The sequence below is a fragment of the Dipodomys spectabilis genome, unplaced genomic scaffold, assembly GCF_019054845.1.
Source record: "Dipodomys spectabilis isolate Male_0828 unplaced genomic scaffold, ASM1905484v1 ptg000227l, whole genome shotgun sequence".
Classification (NCBI taxonomy): domain Eukaryota; kingdom Metazoa; phylum Chordata; class Mammalia; order Rodentia; family Heteromyidae; genus Dipodomys; species Dipodomys spectabilis.
The window spans coordinates 3,947,063-3,970,869 of record NW_024870904.1 but is presented as its reverse complement, the minus strand read 5'-3'; the positions used below and the strand labels follow the sequence as shown (position 1 = coordinate 3,970,869).

Here is a 23,807-nt window from a genome sequence, read left to right as displayed (position 1 = left end):
ACAGTGCTACTTTCATTTTCTGGTGGTTTATTGGAGATAAGTGTCTCATGGACTTTCCTGCCTGGGCTGGCCTTGAACCTTGATCCTCAGACCTCAGCCTCCTGAATAGCTAGGATTGCAGGTATAAGCCACCAGCGCCCCACAAATCTGAGTATTTTAATGACCAGGTTTATGTATTGTCAAATATTTCTAGTTTGGTATTTAATTCTCCCAATGAATAGATAACAAAGGTAGCTGCAAACATTTTATGTAAGACAAAAGTATACATGCAGCATAATGAAATTCCAGGTTGGAATTCTCATAACCCAGGTCTAATTTCTTTATGGAAATGTGCCATTACAGAAGCTGGTGTCATTTGATGATGTGGCTGTGGACTTCACCTGGAAGGAGTGGCAGGATCTGGATCCTGATCAGAGGACCCTTCATAGAGATGTAATGCTGGAGACCTATAGCAACCTCATGTTCTTGGGTGAGCAAAGGTTATTTTTACTTGGAAGATCAAGTGCTTTTATTTTACTTATTTTTATTTTTTATTTTTTGGGTCCGGTCGTGGGGCCTGAACTCTGGGCCTGGGCACTGTCCCTCAGCTCTTCAGCTCAAGGCTAGCGCTTTACCACTTGAGCCACAGTGCCACTTCCGGATTTTTTCTTTTTGCTTATGTGGTGCTGAGGAATCGAACCCAGGGCCTCATGCATGCAAGGCAAGCGCTCTACCACTGAGCCACCTTCCCAGCCCCGAGTGCTTTTATTTTAGTAGACGTTAGACTATGTTACTTAGGGAGAAGATTCCAGTCCATTCCCAGGTAAAAAACTGCTGGTATAAAAGCCAGTCAAATTTGAGTCTGAGAGCTTGGTGTTGTTTGTCTTTCACACTAGTGCTTGAGCCACAATTCTATTTTCACTTTTGTTTTGGGGTATATTCTGTGTTTCCGTGCCCAGGTTGGTTTCAAACCTGCCTCTTCTGATCTCACCTCCTAAATATAGGATTACAGGTGTAAGCCTTTGGACCATTACATTTTCAAAAAAAAGATTGCAGGCCATGGGAAGTGTCATTTTTTTCTAAGGGAAACTTCAACTTCATTATATGTAACACAAGAGCTAATTTTATTCTCGTTTTTTAAGAAGGCAAATCAGTATTTGGACAATAGTTCTAAGCTATGATCTACTAATAGGAGACTGACTTCCTAGACTTGGGTAATTATTATAGGTGGATCTAGAGTCTAGAATAGAACATACATTACTACTGACAGTATGCTCTGGAAATCAGTAGGTGAAAGTGTGTATTTGTAAACCAAACCTGATACAGGGTTTAGTGGTTCAAGCTACAAATCCTAGATACTCCGGAGGCTGACATCTGAAGGTTTCAGTTTGAAACCAGCAGCTGTAAAAAATTGACCATGAGACTATCTCCAATTAACCATTCAAAAACTAGAAACGTAGTGAAGACTCAAACTAGTAGAATGCTAGCTTTTAGCAAAAGAGCTGAGTTCAAGCCATGCAGTTGGCAAAATAAACCCAAAGGTGGATTCTACTCCACAATGGAGCAGTTAAGAATTGAGAAACCATGGGTTTGGAAGTTGGCTCAGTGGTAGAGGAATTGCCTTCCATGCATGAGTCCCTGTGTTCAATTCTTCAGCAGCACATAAGCAGAAAATAAAAGCCGGAATTGGCATTATGGCTCATGTGATACAGTGTTAGTCTTGAGCTGAAGATCTGCCGGACAGTGCCCAGGACCAGAGTTCAGGTCCCACAACAAGACTGCCCCCACAACAACAATTGAGGAACCACATTTAGGAGCAACCTTGTGAACAGGATGTCTGCGACCTTATGTTAATGATGACCCAGCACGACAAATTGTTCTCCACTGTTTCTTATTCATAGGGCTCTGTGTACCTAAACCAGAATTGATTGTGAGGCTGGAGCAAGGTTCAGAACCATGGATAAGAGAAGCCTCAGACAAGAATTTCACAGGTGAGTTAAAGCATCTACAATGCTAATGATGGGTCCAGAGCCCAGTTGATCTGTTTATCTTGAGCTGTACAGAGCAATAGTATTCTTGTCAATCCAGAATTCACTGGGGACAAACTGAATTTGGTGTGCCATTGTAGTTAATATTAGCAACTCTCCTTGTCTGTAGAGAAGTCATTGTTTAAGAGAAAAAGACAATAGGACATGTACAAAAGGAGATCTCATTTTCTTTTAAACTAGTATTATGCAGGTAGGAGGAAAATAGGAGAATGGTAGTGCTGCTATTCTCTCATCAGGACAATAGCTTATGAGTTGTGCTGGGCATAGAGTGACATTCAGAATGTAGATGTAGTGACATTCAGAGTATGTAGATGAACAATTTGAGTAAATATTTCCTAGAAAAAAATAGAAAAATCTGAAATACAGAAAAACATTATTTTCCATTGTAAAATGTCAGTACTACATTCATAGTTAGTATGTTGCAGAGAAAAGTTTATATTCTGCAGAAAACAATGCTTTGATATTTGAAAATCTTGTAACACTTAAAATGTGAGAAAATACCTTTACAGTAAGGAATTTATGGACTTCATTTATGTTTTTGTCTATTTTTCTGTTATGCATTTTAGATGTCCCACAAATGGAGGATGTGATTAGCACCTGTCAGGAAAGTCACAATAAATATCTCTCTGAAGTAGCAGTCATGAATAGTAACCCAGGGGAGGAAAAAGTGAGACTTATAAAAAGTTTTAATTTGAGCTCAAAACAGAAGTCAGAACTGATTAAGAATAATGTGAACTCCTTAGGAATGAGGACAGAAAAGGTCACTGGGAATCAGAACATGAGTGTTTTCAGTGAACCTGGTAAGATGTGTGCTGTATATAGTCCTCATTTGTCTTCTATAGTTGAAGAATATAAACAATATAAAAGGTCTTTCACCGAGAAGACACACCCTATTGTCCCTCAGAGAACATACACAGGAAAGAAACCATATGAAAGTAAAATGTGTGGAAAGATTTTCACCAGTAAGGCATATCTTACTGTCCATGAGAGAAGACACCAAAATGAGAATCTTTTTGAATGTAACATGTGTGAAATGTCTTTTACCTTGAAGTCAAACCTAACTCTCCACCAGAGAACGCACACAAGAAAGAATCCTTATGAATGTAACATTTGTGGAAAGTCTTTCACCTGGAAGTCAAACCTCACTATCCATGAGAGAACACACACAGAAGAGAAAACTTATGAATGTAACATGTGTGGAAAGTCTTTCGCCAAAAAGGCATGCCTTACTATCCACCAGAGAACACATACTAGAGAGAAACGTTTTGAATGTAACATCTGTGGTAAGTCTTTCACCCAGAAATCAAAGCTTACTGTCCACCAGAGAACACACACAAAAGAAAAACCTTTTGAATGTAACATGTGTGTTAAGTCTTTCACCCAGAAGTCAACTCTCACTGTCCATCAGAGAATACACACAGGAAAGAAACCTTATGAATGTAACATGTGTGGAAAGTCTTTCATCCAGAAGTCAGGGCTTACTGTCCACCAGAAAAGACACACAGGCGAGAAACCTTTTGAATGTAACATGTGTAAAATGTCTTTTGCCTGGAAATCAAGCCTTACTGTCCACCAGAGAACACACACAGGAAAGAAACCTTATGAATGTAACCTGTGTGGAAAGTCTTTCACCCGGAAGTCACACCTTATTGTCCACCAGAGAACACACACTGGAAAGAAACCTTATGAATGTAACGTGTGGAAATTCTTTCACCAAGAAGCCAAACCTTACTGTCCACCAGAGAACACACACAGGACAGAAACCTTATGAATGTAACGTGTGTGGAAAGTCTTTCACCCAGAAGGCACACCTTACTGTCCACCAGAGAACACACACTGGAAAGAAACCTTATGAATGTAACGTGTGTGGAAATTCTTTCACCAAGAAGTCAAACCTTACTGTCCACCAGAGAACACACACAGGAAAGAAACCTTATGAATGTAACGTGTGTGGAAAGTCTTTCACCCAGAAGGCACACCTTACTGTCCACCAGAGAACACACACTGGAAAGAAACCTTATGAATGTAACGTGTGTGGAAAGTCTTTCACCCAGAAGGCACACCTTACTGTCCACCAGAGAACACACACAGGAAAGAAACCTTATGAATGTAACATGTGTGAAAGGTCTTTTACCTGGAAGTCAAACCTTACTGTCCACCAGAGAACACACACAGGAAAGAAACCTTATGAATATAACGTGTGTGGAAAGTCTTTCACCCAGAAGCTACACTTTACTGTCCACCAGAGAACACACACGAGAGAAACCTTATGAATGTAACATGTGTGGAAAGTCTTTCACCAAGAAGTCAAACCTTACTGTCCAACAGAGAACACACACAGGAAAGAAACCTTATCATGTAACGTGTATGGAAAGTCTTTCACCCAGAAGGTACACATTACTGTCCATTAGAGAACACATACAGGAGAGAAACATTATGAATGTAACGTGTGGAAAGTCTTTCACCAAGAAATCAAACCTTACTGTCCATCAGAAAACAAACACAGGAACGAAACCTTATGAATGTCATATGTGTGGAAAATATTTCAGCCAAGAGCTCCAAGTTACTGTCCATCAGGGAGCACACACAAGAGAGAAATTTTATGAATGTAAGCTATGTGGAAAGTCTTTCACCCAGAACATACACCTTTCTGTCCATCAGAAAAAACCCCACCAGAGAGAAATGTTATGTATATAGCAGGCATGGAAATTCTTTCACCTGGAAGGCACACCATAACATCCATCACAGAACACAAGGAGAGAAACCTTATGAATGCAACCAGTGTGGAAAGACCTGGAGGTCATAGCTTAACACACATAAGTTGATTCACACAAATGAAATAACTTAGGATTGTACCAAATGGGAAAGTCTTTGATCTGTAAGAAAATTAAAATTGCAATACAGAACCTATACAGGATAGAGACCTTATGATATAGCACATGTGGAGTCCTCTAACTACAAGATACAACTGAGGGTCCATCATAGAACACACAAAACACACAGACACACACACACACAAACACACAACCTCACACTCAAAGAGGAGAGAAATCCTATGTAGCAAAAATTAATGGAAAGGTTTTCAAGAAACAGTCCTAACTCAGTTTGCATCAGAGAACAGACACAGGTGAGAAAATACAAATGTAACAATTGTGGAAAGTCCTTTACCAAGTATTCATGGATCCAAGTTCATAGGACACACAGCAGAGTAATCTTAAAAATATTACAAATGTGGAAATCCTTTGATCAGAAAGGAATACCTCATGTTCATCAGAGAACTGACTCACATAGGAGAAAAGAAAGTAGTGCATAGATCATACGTGAAATGACTTTCAATCAGAACTGAGTCCTCAGCATATGTGAGAGCATAGACAGGTAAGAAATTATGAGTATAGAAAACATTTTGCCAGGAGTCAAATCTGAACAGGTATTAGAGACCTGGACACATGACAGAATCTCTGTAAATATAAACATGAGAGGAAGTCTTTCAACCAGAAGACAACCCTCAGCAAGTATTAGAACATTCACCCAGGAAAGAAACCCATTGTAGGAAAATCTTTGTCAGAAAACCTGTGTAAATTATACAGAGAAATCCTTCATCGCAGAGATAAGCTAGGTGTGATGGAAAACCATTCTTCACTCTTCAACTCTTTTTGAGCCAACATTTCTCACATTTTCATCGTGTTGAGTGGGGATGGTGTCATTCAATATTATCCAAACATGTGGAAATGACCAGTTATAACAAGTAATTCAGAGATTGAAGTTATTAACTTGCATCTTTTATAATAAGGAATGGTATATTAGGGTAATTTGATAATCTCTTCTAAGAAATATGAGGTCTTTCCCTTTGGGACTGGATTCAGATCATCTCCAACATGGTTAGGGGAACAATAGTTGAGTGAAGACTGTTATGATTGGAGGCAAGAACATGAGAGCAACTTTTTTTCTATTGCTCCCTTAAGTCCTCCTCTATTTGTGTGATCCAGCATTACTGTACAAATGACTAACATTCAGTTATTGAATGGAAGATCTACTGGAAGATATTAGTCCTTATTGCAGTACATACATAGTAGTAAATTTTTTCTCGGAGGGGTAACAATGCTCGATAGGAAATGTATTCATGACCTAATTCATATAATTGTATAACCAATTTGTACAGTATCTTTACAATAAAATATATATTATAAAAATATGGTGGATTTATAAAGACAAGAGTCTCAGCATTTTGACTTGGGGGAAAACTTCAAAATATCTTCAGTGCTTGCTGTTTTATTTAATTAATCACTGGTGATGAACAATCACTGGTGATTGATTCACTCTTAGCCCATTTAGTTGTTCTGCTGAGTGAGCTATAATAAAACACCAGTGTGAATGGTGTGTCGCAACTGTGTTATCTCATAGATGGCCAATGTAAGATATGACATTAGTGGAAATAATCAAGCACACAAAGATATTAATCTCACAAAAATTGAAATAAATACTATCTGCCACTTGAGCTACAGCATCACTTCTAGGCCCTGAGAGGAAGGAAAGAAGGAAGGAGAGAAGTGAGAAAGGGAAAGAGGAAGGGAAAGAATGAGGAAGAAGTAAGAAATAAACTATTCAAAAGAAGAATGTTTAATTTTTGGTGAATGGGAGAATTATTCTTTCAGAGGTGTGGCTCAAGAAAAATGGCTTTTACAAAAAGCAAATTCTTGAATTGTTTACAAAATGATAAAGAGGATGTATCATTTTATAAATTGATTTAATATTCAGTAATATTAAGTAAGGAGGTCAGGTGTGGCTGGTGCCTTATTGGCCACATGGTGGACAGTGAGGTCTGGCATCTTGTCTTCATGCAGGGGGAAGGAAATGCCCCATCCATCACTTGCCTCCCAAATGATGGGTGTGGCTGGATCCCTGGAAGCAGGCATGGACATTTGTCTGATATGTTACTCAATCTGTTAGTTCAGTTTGTGGAACTGGGAATTTCCTGTAGCCCTGCCTCCTGCTTAGGCCCTATTTAGGCTGGAGCAGCAGTGACACTAGATGCCATGCCACATGTCTCTGTGATCATGTCCTGTGTCCTGTCTCCTGGCTTGTCTCTGGTCATCCTAGTGTCCCAATTCATCACTCTCTTGGTGCTGATTGGTTTCTTGGTGTAGTTATTATTCTTTTTTTTCCTTTCTGTTCTGTTTCCAAGCTGTCTAAGTGTATTTGTGGACTGCAAGTCTTTGTTACAACAGGCTGCTTGCAGACTGTTAGCTGTGTAATAGACTCCAGTATTCCATCTTCCATAATGTGGCTTCCAACAAATATACTGTCTTCTTTTACAGAAACACAAAAGTTGACCTAACATTAGAATTTCTGGAGCCAAGATAGATGCCATTGTATAGTTATGCAATTAAAGATATCTTGGAAGCATTTAGAAAAAATGTCTGTTACATCAGAAAGTGCTTAATTAGTAAACCAAGACCAAGACTCCAGATCCTATATAAGCCAATCATTCTACATATGTCCAGAGCTGTTTGGTTACATGAAGAGCTCTACTTTCACACTTTCATGAAGGAATTTTTTTTGTTCCAATATCAGGTGTTGAACTCAGGAACTGAGTTGAAGCCAGCGGGAGCTGGCTTCAATGGAGATTCTCTCATCTTGGCCTCCATAAAAGCTAGGAATCAAAGCATGAGCCCTGTGGGCTGTCCTGAAGAAATCTCCCTCTGGGAACAGGAGGCTTGTGGCTTCAACAATTTCAGTATTTCAATTGTTCAAAAATAAAACTCCTCTTTACAGTATTTTCACAATAAAAAAAGAATCCTTAAATCTTGCCTATGATTCCATTTACAAGATAAGGACAGTGGACTTCACATTGTAAGATTTAGCTAGTTGCTCCCTTAACCTCTTCCCTCACACTATTTACCCTTCTGCTTTTTTTTTTTGAGGGGGTGGGGTGGGGAGGTCCAGTCTTGTGGCCTGAACTCTGGGCATGGGTGCTGTCCCTCAGCTCTTCAGCTCAAGGCTAGCACTCTACCACTTGAGCCACAGGGCCACTTCCAGCTTTCTTTTTCTTTTTGTTTTTGTGGTGCTGGCGAATTGATCCCTGGACCTCATGCATGAAAGGCAAGTGCTCTAACATTGAACCAACTTCCCAGCCCAACACTTCTACTTATCTACAGAGGCCTAGTAAAAATAAATAGGGGGATTGGGAGGCACCTGTGTGTGCCTTTGGCCTTCCTACTTGTACCACACACACACACACACACACACACACACACACACACACACACCATCAATTTGGAAATCGCTCATTCTCTCATGTTTACAAACTATGCTTTCTGAGAAGGGATGGTTCACAGACTGGAGTCCTACCTAGGCCTGTTATATAGCTCAAATTATGAACCAACATACCACATTCATTTAAAGTATGCCTGATGATAATATTAATGTTTTGTATTATTTTTGTTATTATCATTTGGCCAACACTTTGTTTGAACTCAGAATTTAAGGGACTTAATACTCACTGAATGGGTAAAATACACTTCCTTCTTTTAATTTAAGACCAGTAATTAAAAATGAGCAATTAAACTCCCTCATGTGTGGAATCCTAGCTACTCAGGAAGCTGAAATTAATAGTATTAGTAGGCTATCCCATGCAAAATCTTCATGAAAATGGTATGTTAGCCAATAAAAGCATGGCTCTGGTCATATGTGCCTATCTTTTTTTTACTACCTATGAAAGGTAATTATAAAATTAGTGTGTGGAAAGGACCAGGCAGAGAAGCAAGACCCTAAGGTGAAAAATCAGTGATACAAAAGGGCATCTGGTATAGAAGGTAAAGGAAGCCTCACAAATTTTGGCCCCTGAATTCAACCTGAGGACCAATAATATGATCTGTGTAAACAATACATTCTTCCAAATATTTAGTGGAAGAATTTGGATATGGTTTACAGAATGATAAGTGAACAATCCTTTACCAAGTGATTGCAAAAGGACCTGCATCCTGTAGTGTGGACACCATGAGTCCTGCTTGGATCAAGTAATTAAGATCTCCTGATCTAACAGGGCACTGGTGCTTCACATCAGAATTCTTACTTGCTAAAGAGTATGAAGTTTAAAGATCACAATTGAAAGGCAAACGAGGTAGGATTTGCTGTGAGAGTGTTATGGCCCATTATCATCAAATTTCTTACAAGTAGTGCCGTGAATCAAGTTGATAGACTGTCAACAATTTTGTCCCTTTATTACCGAAGACCAGGGACAGTACCCAGGCCCTGAGTAGAAAGCACTCCAAGGCCAGGGAAGATATTTTGTAAAATGGATTTTTGGCCCTCGTGCAGAAAAGTTACCATTCTTGTATAAGCCTAAAGTCCTCCATAGGGTATAGTCATTGTGCTCAATTGAAGTTGATTTTCAAATGTCTTATAAGCCAGGGTAATGATAGAATGTCAGGAATAGTTTTGTATCTTTTGTCATGTGAATTCACATACACTTACCTTTATGTTTCTGACTAGTTCATAGGTCCTTGCAGAGGTTCAAGTTACTATGCAGGAAATGTGGTCTACGTCTGTATAGTGCGGAATGAGACCTTCAAAGAAAGAACTCAACATATAAAATGTGGTCAAATATTTCCGTATACTTGAAACAGTATCATATGAAAAGAAGGAATCAAGTAGTGGTGATTTAAGGTCCCAGAATATCATTATATTTGAACGAGAAGACTGTGGTCTCGTGCTGTGTGTCCATAGATGTAGGAGAAAAACTCTTTTCAGTCTGAGCTGTTCAGATGTGTTTAAGCATTTTTGTTGTTTTACCCTTTCTGATTGCACTTTATTTCAAGGCCACTCACAGGGGTGAATGACAGGTTATTCAGTTTCAGCTCATTCTAAAAGCTATGTCCTCAGAAGAGAAGTGGTCAGCCATGATGGGTACATATTCACCCTAGACATAATCAATAAGAGTGGGTTAAGTTACACAAGTTTTCAGAATGCCAAGAGTCCTACCACACAGTTCATCCTGTAGCCCTTTTCAAAATTAGGCTTTTTAAGAGTTCTGCCTCTGTATGAAGATTTCAGCTCTAAATTTTATTATTTTCAATAGCCATTCAGTGAATGTTGCTGGATAAAGTATACAAATAAAGTCATATTTATTTTAGAGAAAATTCTGATATCATCAGCAGGGGCAGTTAATATGACTCAAAGTCAGGACCCAGAAGGATCTGTTCTCCAGAGATCTAAATAGTTAACCAAGAACCTCCAATTCCCAAGCAATCTCCATGCTAATGAGAGAACAAGTTGTTAGGCGAACCCTTGTTTCTTCCTCAGGTTAACCTGGAATGATGCACCTCAGAGTGACTGCAAGGGAAAGAAGCAGGGATACTGAGCATAGTGGGTACTGAACAAGGCTATCATAGGATTTTCACTAGATCCTCAGGCACCACCCAAGGCCCCCTTGCTTTACCTTGAGCACTTATATCTTCATGTTTGTCCAGCTCTAGGTCATCATTCCTACAATAATTAGCTTAACATTAAGTGTACATATTTTTCTGTTTGCTCAATGAATTGAGAAGTTCTTTTAAAATTCTCTTTCATTTTTCTGGATCACTTACACCCTTGTATGAAGTCCCTGTTATAGAGGTCTCAGTACTTTGAATAGATGACTACCTGGAGCATCCAAAGCCAACCATCTTTTGGCTCACTTGATTATGAAGTCTGAGCAAAACCCAGCCAAAACTTTATATGTGCATTCTAACTTAAATGTTTGTTACCAAAAGTTTGATGTGCAGACTTCATCTGATGCGGTGGAAGTTGGTTAGGCTCATGGTCTAGGCCAGAACTCAAAATGGAAGGCACAGGAAAGAAAAGTTTGGTAAGGAGCCAGCTGAGGAGAGGAGGGCAGTGCCAAAATCTTCATGCAATAGGCAAACCTGGCAAGACCCTTGGGACAGGAGTGAGAAGCCCAGAGCAGGGTATGTGCTACCCATCAGTCCACCACCAGCACAGCATGGCACCTGCAGCGTGGGCCAAGGTGCACACGTGTTTCCTGTAGTGCTGACTGTTGACACACGGACCTATCAGAGAAGTCAGTGGCCTAATGTAATAGTCTTGTCCTATGTAGATGATACAATTACTTGTGGACTAGGAGAATTGGTAGTAAAACATTGTTAGATGAACTAGTAAAAATTCTTCAGGATGTGTATGAATGTATGTGCCCTAAGAAGAAAAGAAATTGAAAATAGTTCAGAGAGAACTTCAATGACAAGTGTGTGACTTGAGTGTACAGGAAAATAGATCCATTACTATCACAACAAATAGGTAAAAAAGAAGGGTTTTCTTCACTTATTTTTACCAACCCTTACAAATCCCATTGTGTTCAAAATAATAACAGAAATGTATGTGTTGATGCTTAATGTTGTACAACAGCTAGTTTATAAATGACAGCAGAGTTCTGTGTGCGGTCCATGAACTCTCTGGAAAGGAGGACAATACTATTCAAAGTGAACTTATGTCACTTGTAAGTTTGTCTTTTAACTTCCAGAGGAAGCATTGATTAATTTAAATGAGCAGACTTTTTGTTTTGCTGGTCTTTAAGCTTGAACCCAGGGGTCAGGTGCTGTCCCTGAGCTGCATTTGCTCAAGGGTAGAACTCTACCACTTGAGCCACAGCACCACTTCTGGCTTTTTCTGTGTATGAGAACCTGAGGAATAGAACCCAGCTCCTCTTTCCTGCGATACAAGCACTGTACCACTTAGCTAACTTCCCTGTCCTATAAACAGACTTTTTATGTTAAAAGAAGAAAGAATAGGTTGGTATGTAGTATCCACTTTCCATGTCCAAGTCTGAAGGTTCAACCCCTCAAGTGAAAGGAAGACAGTAGAAAATGGAATGACAGGAAGTATACAGTTACAACTACAAAGAAAAGTAGAAGAACAAAAGCAATGAGACAGTAATTAGGTTTTTGTTTGGGATTGTTTCTTTTTTCTTTCAATTGTTAGCTGTGGGGTTTAAACTCAGGGAGGGCCTGGTATATTCCCTATGCTTTTCACTGAAGGCTGGCATGCTACCACTTCCAGCCAGAATGTCACTTCTAGTTTTCTGGCATTTCATTGGTGATAAGTCACAACGAATTTTCTGCTGATGTGGTGCTGAGGAATGGAACCCAGTGCCTCATGTATGCAAGGCAAGCACTCTACCATTGAGCCACACTCGCAGCCGTGTCTCCTTAAAACAGTGTGGTTGGGGCTGGAAATGTGGATTAGTGATAAAGTGCTTGCGTAGCATGCATGGAGCACTAAGTTTGATATCTCAGTACCTAATAAACAACAACAGCACCCAAATACCTCTAGAAGCACTGGTGCTGTAGCTGAAATGGTAGAGTGGTAGCCTTCAGCATAATGAATTTCAGAAACAGTTTTCAAGCCCTGAATTCTAGCCCTAGGAATGTCAAACAAGAGCAACAAAAACAAGATGAAATGAGCAAATGAAAACAAAAAAAACCCAAAGTCAGCAAGTTTCATTGATAAACACAACACACAACCACACACATAGACACACATACACAAATAGACTTTTATCAAACCATATTCCTCTCCTTTACCATGTCTGCTCACCCTCCCTGCAGCAACTGCTACCTACATCCACTGGAGAACTTACTCTGTGTTTCTCTTGTTTTTGCATTCTTAAAAAAATTTATTGTGAAGATTAAAATATAAAAGTAGTATCAATAGTCATGAGAAAAGTTCCAATCAAAAGTAAAATAAAATAACCATTTTATACATGTTAGTGTGGCCATAGTTTTAAACAAAACAACAAAATCCTTCCAAAGTCTAACAAAATCTAGGAAAGATGTGACAACAATGTGAACTTGGTGCATTTCTCTCAGGTATGTAAAACTATCAAAGATGGGACAAAAAGTCCTAAAAAGAACTGAATATAGAATTACACAGAAATATTGTCCAGTACTTCTACACTTGTACATAACTTAGGGAAAAACAAAGATTTCTATAAATACCATCAAATATGGACTAAGTTTCAAGAAAGACAAATACCACAAAGAAGTCCAAGAGTATTAACAGAGATTAATTGAACTACTTATAACACACTCAGTCCTGTACAGCAGTCAAAATTATGTTTGACCACACTTTTTCAGCAAATCCATTAAAACTTCATTAGGATAGTCTCATGTTATTTTTGTGGATGTGATGTCTGACAAGATTCTAGGCAACCTTTACCTTCCATGAGAACTTACCTCCTAGGTGTCATTGAATCCCAAAAAAGTGAGGCAACATTGTGGTCAAATTAAAAAATGAGAAGCAAACTAAAGCAATTCTGCACTTAACTTAGAAGGCAAGATTTGATCATCTGCTAAATCTACAAGCCATCTTTAGCTTTTTTAGAAACATGTTCCTAAAGATGAATCTTTTTTTTTTTTTTTTTCTGTTTTTCAGTCTTGGACACAATTAGGTTCATAACATGGAATGTCAAACAGAGTGAGAAATAAAAGAATCTCATCAGAGATCCTTTCATTCTTTCTTGCTTTAGACAACAAGTAAAGATTCTGGAACCATGGCTTGGAGAGAAGCCAGATGAGAGAGTCAGAAAAGAACCTGTGTGATTTTACCCTAGAAGTTTCTGGTCAGAACATGATAGGTGGGCTGGAAAAGCATAAAGCCTTCTTATGGGAGAAGAAACATTCCTGAATCAAGTAGAGCATTAAAGTCTCCACTAAAGACAAATCCACAGAAGAGTGAAGTCTTATGTATTACTAAACAATATTAACAGAAAATACACTCAAAAATGTAGATCCATAAAATGTAAAAGAACTTATATAGGTATGTGCTTTTGCTTGTTGGTTGATTACACAGGAAATTCTTTGATCCAGGATTCTGGTTTTTCTTACACTTACCCACAATGGTAATTGTTAATATAAAATGCATGAACTTTGCAGTGACATTCACAAAAAGAGAAAATCAATTCTGTTTACTTCAGTAAGGTGTTTTTGATAGGAACGACGATATGAATCCTTTAAAAGCAGTGTTTGCACATTAGTACTGAGTTTTTCTAATTCACAAGAATGTTTTCTTACTTTGAGAAACTTAAAGAGAATTTATTATAGGCTAAGTGTTCACATTCACAATATTTAAGATGAGGAGTGTTACAACTTTCAAGGTTGGGTATTTTCTGTTTATTCTGGGATTTGAACTGTCCATATCCATATTAGCGACTGAATATCTTGCCTTAAAATTTTCAAGTTTTCTATTTCATATTATTTTTTAGGATATAATCTGAATTTCAAAGAGGACATTGTAACTGGGCTCTCATGTCTAATGGCTGTAATCTTAGCTACTTAGTAGGCTGAGATCTGAGGAAAGTTAGTATTATCCCCTCTTTTGCTCCTCAGCTCCACCCAGACCTGAGCTCCTCCCAGACCTAGATTTTTCCTCCATACTGCTGACCACCCCTCTCTCTACCCACACCTACCTGAGCATGCACCTACCTAACTTCCTGCTCCCCAGCTCCTCTGGCTACCTGAAGAAAGACAGATGCATGTGCTCTGTCTCCTGGGAAATATAGTCCTTCTAGTAAACTCTATAATAATCTTTGTCCTGTGCCTGCTTGTGGTCCCTGGGATACACATGAAGGATCCCTACAAGGATCACAAAATAAATCCATGGGTAAACGCATGTCTGAGACACTTATCTCCAATAAAGTACCCAAAGTAGCTGGATGTCGAGATGTGGCTTACGTGTACAACATTATCATTGAACCAAATAATTTCATGGTCATTTTCCAGACCTTGAGTTCAAGAATCAGGACAAGCACACACACATCTAGGGCATTGTATTGTATTCAAATTCTATTTTATCAATTGATTAGGAACACATACACAGGAAGTCTCTCTTTTTTTTTTTGGTCGGACATGGGGCCTGAACTCTGAGTCTGGGAACTGTTCTTCAGCTCCTAAACTCAGAACAAGCACTCTACAAGTTGAGCCACAGTGCACTGCAAGCTTTTTTTTACTTATGTGGTTCTGAGGAATCAAACCTGGGACTTATTCATGCAGGCAAGCACTCTACTACTGAATCACTTGCCCCGACAGTCTCACTTATTTTAAGCGATGGAGAATAGGCTAATTATATCAGTGGAAAAATTGTAATGTGTCAGAACAGACATGTAAAGTATATCTGTGGGAGCAACATTTTGAAAGTTTCAAAAACCATAGGAAGTGCAGAGGGTTAAAAGAGGATGAATATGTTTATATAAGACATTTTCAAGGAATGTTTAAGATTCATTGGCTCCAATTCACAAAAAGCAAGTTTATAAAGTCACATGGGTATGTACCAGAATCTCTAGGTTCAGGAGTATAAGCGCACAACTCCTGACTCTCCTTGTCTAGAGGACCAGAGGTTTGTCAGCCAGTTTCTGGTACCTGGAGGAACAAGTGCTAATGGCAGCACAAACCTATGAGCCCATAAGATATCATCAAACCCAGACTGGGGAAAGACTCTCCCTAGGATCCTCAGATGGCTTCAAGTTACACCTCCCAAGAAGACAAGCTGGGCTTCTACCTCTTGGCTTTGACCATGGAATGCAAAACTGTACTTAAGAGCAAGTCCAGCAGCAAGGCAAAAGGAAAGAAACCCGAATTTGCAAACTAAAAACACCAACAGTGAGCAAGGAGGCATTGGCCTCTTTTCTTCCCTTTCCTGCAAACACACTTTCAAATGATCTGTGTCCTGATAGAAACTACAATTCCCATAATGGGATGCATTCACCTAGAGGAAGTGGGCCTGCTACAGGGTTTTCACTGGCTCCAGACACTTGGTCCTAAATGTGCATGGATGCATGGGGAACTCTCTCTCCCATCTACGGGAACTAAGGTGAGTTTCTCCTTGAAAAATCAGTTTACCTCCTGAAACTTTGTAAGATCAACCAAAAGAAAGAAATGTATTAGGAGCATTAGATATTTTGGACTTTTAATTCTTAGTTCTATTAATGTAATTGAAGTTATGAGACCCCATGGTTTTGTTTTTATTATTGTTAAAAATGTGTGATATGGTACATATAAATTACGTCCCTTTTGCCTTAAAATTTTGAATATCTCCTTTCTCACATTAAAAGCGTATTTGTACCTATGTGCCAGTGGCTCATGCCTGTAATCCTAGGGACTCAGGAGGTTGAGATCTAAGGATGCTGGTCCAAAGCCAGCTCGAGCAGGAAAGTTCATGAGCTTTCTCTCCATTAAACCACCAGAAAAATGGAAGTGGCCTTGTTGCTCAATTGGTGTAGAGCTCACCTTGATCTGAAGGGATCAGGGATAGTGTTCAGGCCAAGGGTTCAAGTCACACAATCAGATATTTACAGCCATTTAACCGATTGATTCTGGGATCATTTCCCCCTGCTCTAATATATATATATATATATATATATATATATATATATATATATACTGAAATAAGATAGCAGGATTTTAAAGTAGACATACTTTATAATCTTTGAATTAAATTGATTTGTCAAACTCTCCTCATTACTTTCCCAGAAACTCCCAAATTCCATCTATGAAATTTCAAGGAGTTTTTGGTTATTTGTGTCTGAAGTTTTCCTTTCCTTAAAAAGTTTTTTTCCCTGGTTTTGTTGTTGGTCCTGTGGCTTGAACTCAGAGCATGGGCACTGTCTGTGAGCATTTGCTGTGCTCTACTTGCCTTTCTTTTATCAATTGCTTCAGTGAACTAGTGAAAAGTTTCCTCCCAGGGTTTCTTAGAAAATGGTACTCCTTCCCAAGACTTCAAAAAATGGTTGTCTAGGAAGATTAGGTTGAATATGGGTGGAGGTATAGTTTAGGGTAGGTCTATATTCATGTGAAGCTTGATCACTTGCTCCAAACCAGTCTGTTTTTACTTTTCTGTTTTGCATACCCCATTTTGTTTTGATTTTCTACCTCTTCTCTGATCCTAGAAGTTTCTGGAAGCAACTGTAGGCTACATATCTAGGGGTCCTCAGACTTGTCTTCCCAGACTATGTCCATTACACTGTGGAACAAACCTTTTGCCTCTCTCCCTCATATCAGACATCCTAAGCTGTCTCTGAATGATTTGTTGTGATTGTTGATGATCCTTTCCCCACATCATGACTGGGAATGATTGTGTAGGAAATATTCATGCCTGATATTCAGTCCTCCAGTGCATAGGTTCTCCATGCCTCTTTTAGTGGACCTGAGTTATTCCTCATGAAAATGGAGATAATGAGGCACATTTGGATGTATAGACGGCAACATTGGAGCACCTATAAAATATGAAGCAAAAAGAATTCTTTCTTTCTGTAAAAGTTAAAAGTAAGTTCCTGAGAGGCAAGGAGATAAGGATCAGGTAAAAATGGCTGCTTCCTAAACTAACTGTGTCACATAGTTTTCATTGTTCAAGGTTACATTTTTCAAACACTCATTTCTAAGTATTATGTTTATTGTACTAGTATAAATAGAATTTACTTCCTACATTATTTTTGAATTGTTCATTGCTCAAAGACTTGTCTCACTATTTGTTGTACAAATATTATGTCCTCTTCTTGCATTGATCTCAATTATTGAGTGTTGTAGATCCTGAGGTAGAAGGTACAAGTATGGAAAGGTATTCAGGGATAGATTATGGCTCTGACTTCCTCTGGAAGAAAAGGTGAATGAATGGAAATATGTGAGCTTATGCATAGCACTTGTAGAATTCATTTGTCAGGAGATGTGGTGCTTCCCACTTGGGTTCCAGTATTCCTAGAGATTCCTTTGTTGGTAATGATCCACCACCATGGAGGGCCTGTGGATTTCACTTCTTGTCCACTGTTCTGGTGTTAGGAGCATCCCAATATTCACTGCAGGACTGCTTTCAGAGGAGTGACGTGATCAGTGGTAACTTACTGGACCTCATGTTTGTCAGCCTGTGTGGACAAGCTCACCCTGACATTGTAGACTGGATGCTGCCTTGAGGCCTATTTGCATGAATACCTGTCTTGATTCCATACCTCTGCTTCAGAGACCTGTTTTGTTTCATGATTCCTTGATCACTTACAGTGCAAGCTTGTGTTATGTATCTGTACAGGCTGGTAGTTGAGCTGCGTATTATTTTCAAGGATGGGCTGTTGTTTCATGCCTCTTGAAGGAACAATTGTAGTTTCACTAACCTTATAAATCCTCTGAGATTACTATTCAATTACCTTAACTTATGTTGCCTGTTTAGTTGATAGAACAATGATGGTAGATTAAGTTTGGGTCTCTGTTTGCTATTGAGCTTTAGAGGCCTCTTAGCCATTGCTGCCAATTTTTGGGAATATTGGTTGCCAACCTTATTGTACCCCAACTCTTCTTGCTAGTGCTACTACTTCTGCTGTGAACCTTATGCAAACCATATATACAGCACAACATGTTAATTCTTTAGCTTGATAAATTTCTGGTGCCCTGGGATGCAGGTGGAGTAGATAAAAAGATTGTGATATGTTTTATGATTTGGAAACAGCAATGATATATGTTGATAATCAGGTGGACCTGCTAACGATGTGGTTAAAAATGATGTGTCAGGCTAATGGTCAGTACATCTGTGTTGTTCTTAAATATGATGGAAATATGACTTGGACCACTATCCAGTGACATATTTGAGGAATCTGGTCCGTTGATAATTTAAGCTTAGACATTATGCAGCTTCAGGGTCAGATATCTGATATTGGTCACTCCACCCTATAGGTAGCACACCCCCAGAATTAGCTGCATCACTTCTCCATTACCTGCAGGGATTCAACCTGGATAATAACACACCTTTTGCTATATCTTAGGTATTTTGCTCTTTCTTCTTTTCGTATGCCTTTTTCTTCCATTCTTCCTGAGATATATGATCTGCTGCTTTTTCAAGGTTCAGGCTGATAGACACTTGCTCAATTTACAAAATGATAAAGGAGAGACATTGGAGACCCAGAGGTGCCAGGAGCTGGCAAGGTGTGAGCAAAATCTCCACAACCACTGCCCTATTCATAGGAGGAAGTTTCCCTATTACTTCTGGCCTTGCAGGCTTACCTGTAGAAATTTGGTGGACAAAGGTTGAACTAGAATGAGGAAGGATGCATATGATCTGCACTTGCTGGCACATTGGGTCCTAGAAAAATGTGATGCAAGCATTGTGCACATAGAGAAAATGTCTATAGCTAAGGTCATTGCTAGAATAAAGAGAAATTCTTCATTGGTCTTGTCTCTGTCTCTTCCATTATCATCCCCTTGTTCTTCTGGAGCACTGCTGGAGTTGTGGCTGGCCCCAGCAGTGGTAGTATGCTTACCTAGCATGCATGAAGCCCTGGGTTCAAGTCCTCAGTACCACATACAGAGAAAAAGCAGAATGTGGAAATGTGGCTCAGTAGTAGGGTGCTAGTCTTGAGCAAAAGAAGTTCAGTGACAGTGTCCATGCACTGAGTTCAAGCCCAGGGTTGGGACATAAAACACAAGAAATGTGTGTGCTGGGTGCTGGAGCCTCATGTCTGTAATCTTCACTTTTCAATAGGCTGAAACTGAGGATCCCAGTTCAAAGTCAGACTGGCCAGCAACATGTGTGAGACACTTATCTCCAGTGACCACTAAAAATCCGGAAGTGTGTTGTGGCTCACATGGTAGAGCACTTGAGCTCAGTGATGGTTCCCAGGCTCAGAGTACAAGTGCCATGACCAAACAACAAACAAAAAAAGGATAAAAGTATAAATAAATGCATCAGAAATATAGGCTTGAAAAGTGAAAACTACACTTCACAGATAGTCTTGGAAGCACTCCAGTGTTTTCTGATCCTTTTCTCCTTGCCTCTTAGGAATTAACTTTTACAGAATGAAATTAGGTTTTCTTTATATTATTAGAGGTTCTTTTAAGTTGAAGTCTATAATCCAAATATGGCCTTTGATTCCCATTTTTCATGAGGAATAGTTCAGCTCCACAAAATGGACATGCAAAACCCATACACTGGAGAAATAAAATCAGGTAAGAAAGTTTCCAATCCAATCCATCCCAATTATGTTGTTTGTAAAGGATCAACAAAAATCACAATAAACTTTAGGAGACAAGTATAAGATCTCAGATTATGAGAGAAAGAGAGAGAGAGAGACAGAGAGAGAGAGAGAGAGACAGACAGAGAGAGAGAGAGAGAGAGAGAGAGAGAGAGAGAGAGAGACTTCCAGACCCTGGGGTGCCTGCAGGAGCAGGCAAAATGTGAGCAAAAGCTTCAGGGCCATTGACTCCCACCTTCAGGACTGCAAGTCCTTGCCCTTTATGGTTTGAGGAAGTGTGTGTTCTAGCTGATTGGCCTTGGGCTTTAAGTGAAGGGAAGCTTTGGTTGAAAACATAGATTGAAATAAAATGAGGAAAGAAGTGTGCTGTTTGCCCTTATTGACAGAGTGGGCTTAGACCAATATTACACAAGCATTTGAGAGACATAGCAGAATTGTGCCATCAGCCCACTCTCTGTCTCCTTAATTATCATCCCATTGGCCCACAGAAGTCTTGCTTGTGCTCTGATGAGACTGCGGCAGGACACAAAAGATTTATTCCACAGCTTAATGGATAAGATTTGAGAAGACAAGTCTGAGGTCCCCTAGATATGTAGCCTAAAGCTACTGAGAGGAACTTTAAGTTTCAGAGAGGAGGTAAGAATATTAAAGAGATTTTCACATGCAAATATGAAAAGACAAAATCAGAGTGGTTTGCAAGTGATTAAGCTTTACATCAACATAGACCTACCCTAAACTTCACTCTTCTACACACCTGCATTCATTCTGACCCCCAAATCACTCTCTTTGTAGGAAAATCAGGGTAATGTGCCATGTGCTTAAGAATCCCTGTGAGGAAACTTTTCACTACTTACCTGAAGAAATTATTAAAGGACATGCAAATAGAGCACAGCAAATGCTCACAGGTAGTGCACAAGCTCTGAGTTCAAGCCACAGGACCAATAGCAAAAACAATCATAACACCCTTAGATGGAAAGCAAACTTCAGAAACAATCTAAAAGTCCTTTTGATTTAATAGATAGAATTGGGGATTTTCTGGAAAATTAATTGTTAGATTTTTACGAAATCCAAATCAACAGAAGGATTATGCTGCATATCCACTTAACCATCTTCCTATTCTAAGCCCTTGTGTACAGTACAGCAATGGGAATTGACCTGGTATAAGTTCAGTGTCTGTGAGTACCTTTGTAAGATGAGAGGGGAGGTATTAAACAAGTTAAGGCAAAACAGAGATATAATTTACATTCAGCAGAACACAGGAATGGAACAAGAAGAAATGTGTGAGCAACACAGTCACATAAACTCAATTTCATTATTAGAACTAAGAACCAAACAGTCAATGCATGCACTTTTCCCCATGTATTTATCTTTTGTGGCGGGTTTCAGGAAGGAAATAGTGTTTTTCAAGTAAAATTCAGCTTAGCTCCTACAGCAGGGAGAGAAAAGTCCCATTGCATTCAAGCACTCTTGTGACCAGGGTGGTGCCGGGCATTGTGGGAATTGTAGTCTCCAAGAAGGACATTTTCTTTGAAAGTCCTGGGTTGCTTTGGTTGTTTTGGAGGGCAGAGGTGGGGCAGAAGATCGTTTTGCGCATGCGTCTCCCCGCCCACGCGTCTCCCCGCCCACCACGGGCATTTTAAGTCGGCTTCTTCTGGGTTCTTTCCCTTTGCCTTGCTGCTGGAAGTGCCCTGAAGTAAAGTTTGGACTTCCATAGGTAGCAGCCACGAGGCCGGCACTCAGCTATGGGCAGTGTAGCTTGGGAGCTGTAACTTGAAGGAATCTCAGGCTTTGGAACTGATGTCAGGTAGGTACTGTGCGATTGCTGCGGGAGTCTCCCCTCCACAGATATCTTTTTCTTTTTCTGTTTCTGTTTGGTGGTTGGTGTGGCTGAAACTCTGGGCCTGCAAGCACCATTCCTGAGCTTGTCAGCTCAAAGCGAGAGCATTATGATTCAGTTAAAGCTCCTACTGCCCCCTCCACACTTTTCTCCAGTGTGGAGTTGGTAATTTGCTTGAGGTTCAGGAGTTTGTGCTGTCATTAGGCTCTGGGCCCTGAGGTGCAAGAACCTGGTTCCCAAATATCTGAGAGCAAGCTGGGTGATTCTGCAGATGAGGAGAGCCCAAGAGTTGTGCATTTGTCCTCCAAGACTAAGGGATTCTTCTATTAACCCATATGACTTTATTTGCTTTGCCTAGGTGTAAGAGGAGTACAGGGAGAATTCTAGTGAAATTGTGAGGTGTGTGACTGCCTTGAGTCTTCTTACATTGAAGTTGAATTTATTGCTTTTGTGTTGTTTCTCCTAGAGATATTTTAGTCTGTTTGGCTTGAGTTTTTAATCTCCTGGCTTGATTTCACACCTGTTTGTATTTGACTCTGTTTCTAGAGACAGTTGTACATGGGATATTGGATATTGGTCCTGTATTTTTAGGAATGAAGCCTAGCAATGTTTGAAGCAGAGCACCCTATGAATAGGAATCTCCATCATAAATGGACAGACCCTGTCAATTCTGAGAAGCCCTAAATAGAAAAACAGAAAAGCACAGGAAGGGTAGATGTTGCTAGCTTCCTTTGCTTTATGCAAAAATTGTTGCTGCTTCCCTGAGCACCAGATTCACGTGGTACTCTTTCCTACACCACTCTCAATCACTTTGTGTTGTTGCAAGATTTAAACTAATTTCGAGGGTCATGATGAGCTGGATTGAGGAATAAGCCAGAGCATAATTATCAAAGGATATCTGAGGCTGTGGTTTGGGATGTTGGAATAATTGTTATGACTGAAAGTATCTATTCATGTAGTAATCCCTAACCCTCTTCTTGCTAATTTATTCAGCCTGTTAACAATTATTTTTAGTATGTCATCATGCAAACTTACATTAAGTGTGCAATCTATGGATTTGCTAATGCTAGCTCTAATCAGTTGGTTGTGCCTGGTAGTATGGAAAGTGTTGGTCTGGGACATGTGGCCTAAAAAGAAAATTCACAGAAGAAAACTTGAGGTAATATGTCTTACTCAAGGCTGTATGCTTTGTAGGTGCCACTTATCTTCAGGTGTGTCATGCCTATATCGATTATTTTATGTTGTATCTTTAGGATGGCCAAGGATCTTCCCATGACTGTGTCGGGAAATGAACGTTAGGGACTTCTCAAACCTGGGTTTACCTCATCTTTACTCATGTCCCTTTGGCCAAAGCATTTTAAATGGCAAATTGCTAATCATTGCATATGTGTGCAATGGTTAGAGTGAAATGTGCCATTTGACACCCACTATTGAAATAGTATAACATAAGAAATATATTCTATATACATTTTTTATGTAACTTTGGGGGAAAATTAGTGAGTTACATCATACATGCTTTCCATGGTGTTTAAATATGTAAATGAATGAGGTAGAACACAAAATCCAATGGATTCCTAGGATGCTTTTGCATTAAAAAAGCAGTTAATGGGCTGGAAAGGTGGCTCAGTGGTAGAGTGCTTGCCTTGCATGCATGAGGGCCTGGGCTCGATTCCTCAGCACCACATAAGCAGAAAAGGCTGGAAGTGGTGCTGTGGCTCAAGTGGTAGAGCTCTAGCCTTGAGCTGAAGAGCTGAGGGACAGCACCCAGGCCCAGAGTTCAGGCACCAGGACTGGCAAAAAAAAAAAAAGGAAAAAAAAGCAGGTCATACATCCTGAAGTATATTCAGTAATAACGAATGACTTTTAGTGGAAATATATGTTTTTGCTTTCAATTATTCAATAATTTCAGTGGGAACACTCATTTTTTCCCATTTAGTGTGTACATAAA

General features: G+C 39.5%; 1 protein-coding gene and 1 pseudogene across 1 annotated transcript in view; both read left to right on the top strand.

Annotated features, from left to right (window-relative positions):
- Window positions 1-435: 435 nt before the first annotated feature.
- LOC122123329 (zinc finger protein 809-like) overlaps window positions 436-23,807 on the top strand; it is a 50,612-nt gene continuing 27,240 nt past the window's right edge. The window contains exons 1-2 of the mRNA XM_042697682.1: window positions 436-469; window positions 1,881-1,970. Coding sequence (XP_042553616.1) covers window positions 436-469; window positions 1,881-1,970 — 124 coding nt within the window. The remainder of the gene's footprint in view (window positions 470-1,880; window positions 1,971-23,807) is intronic.
- On the top strand, window positions 3,343-22,189 carry LOC122123280 (annotated as a pseudogene).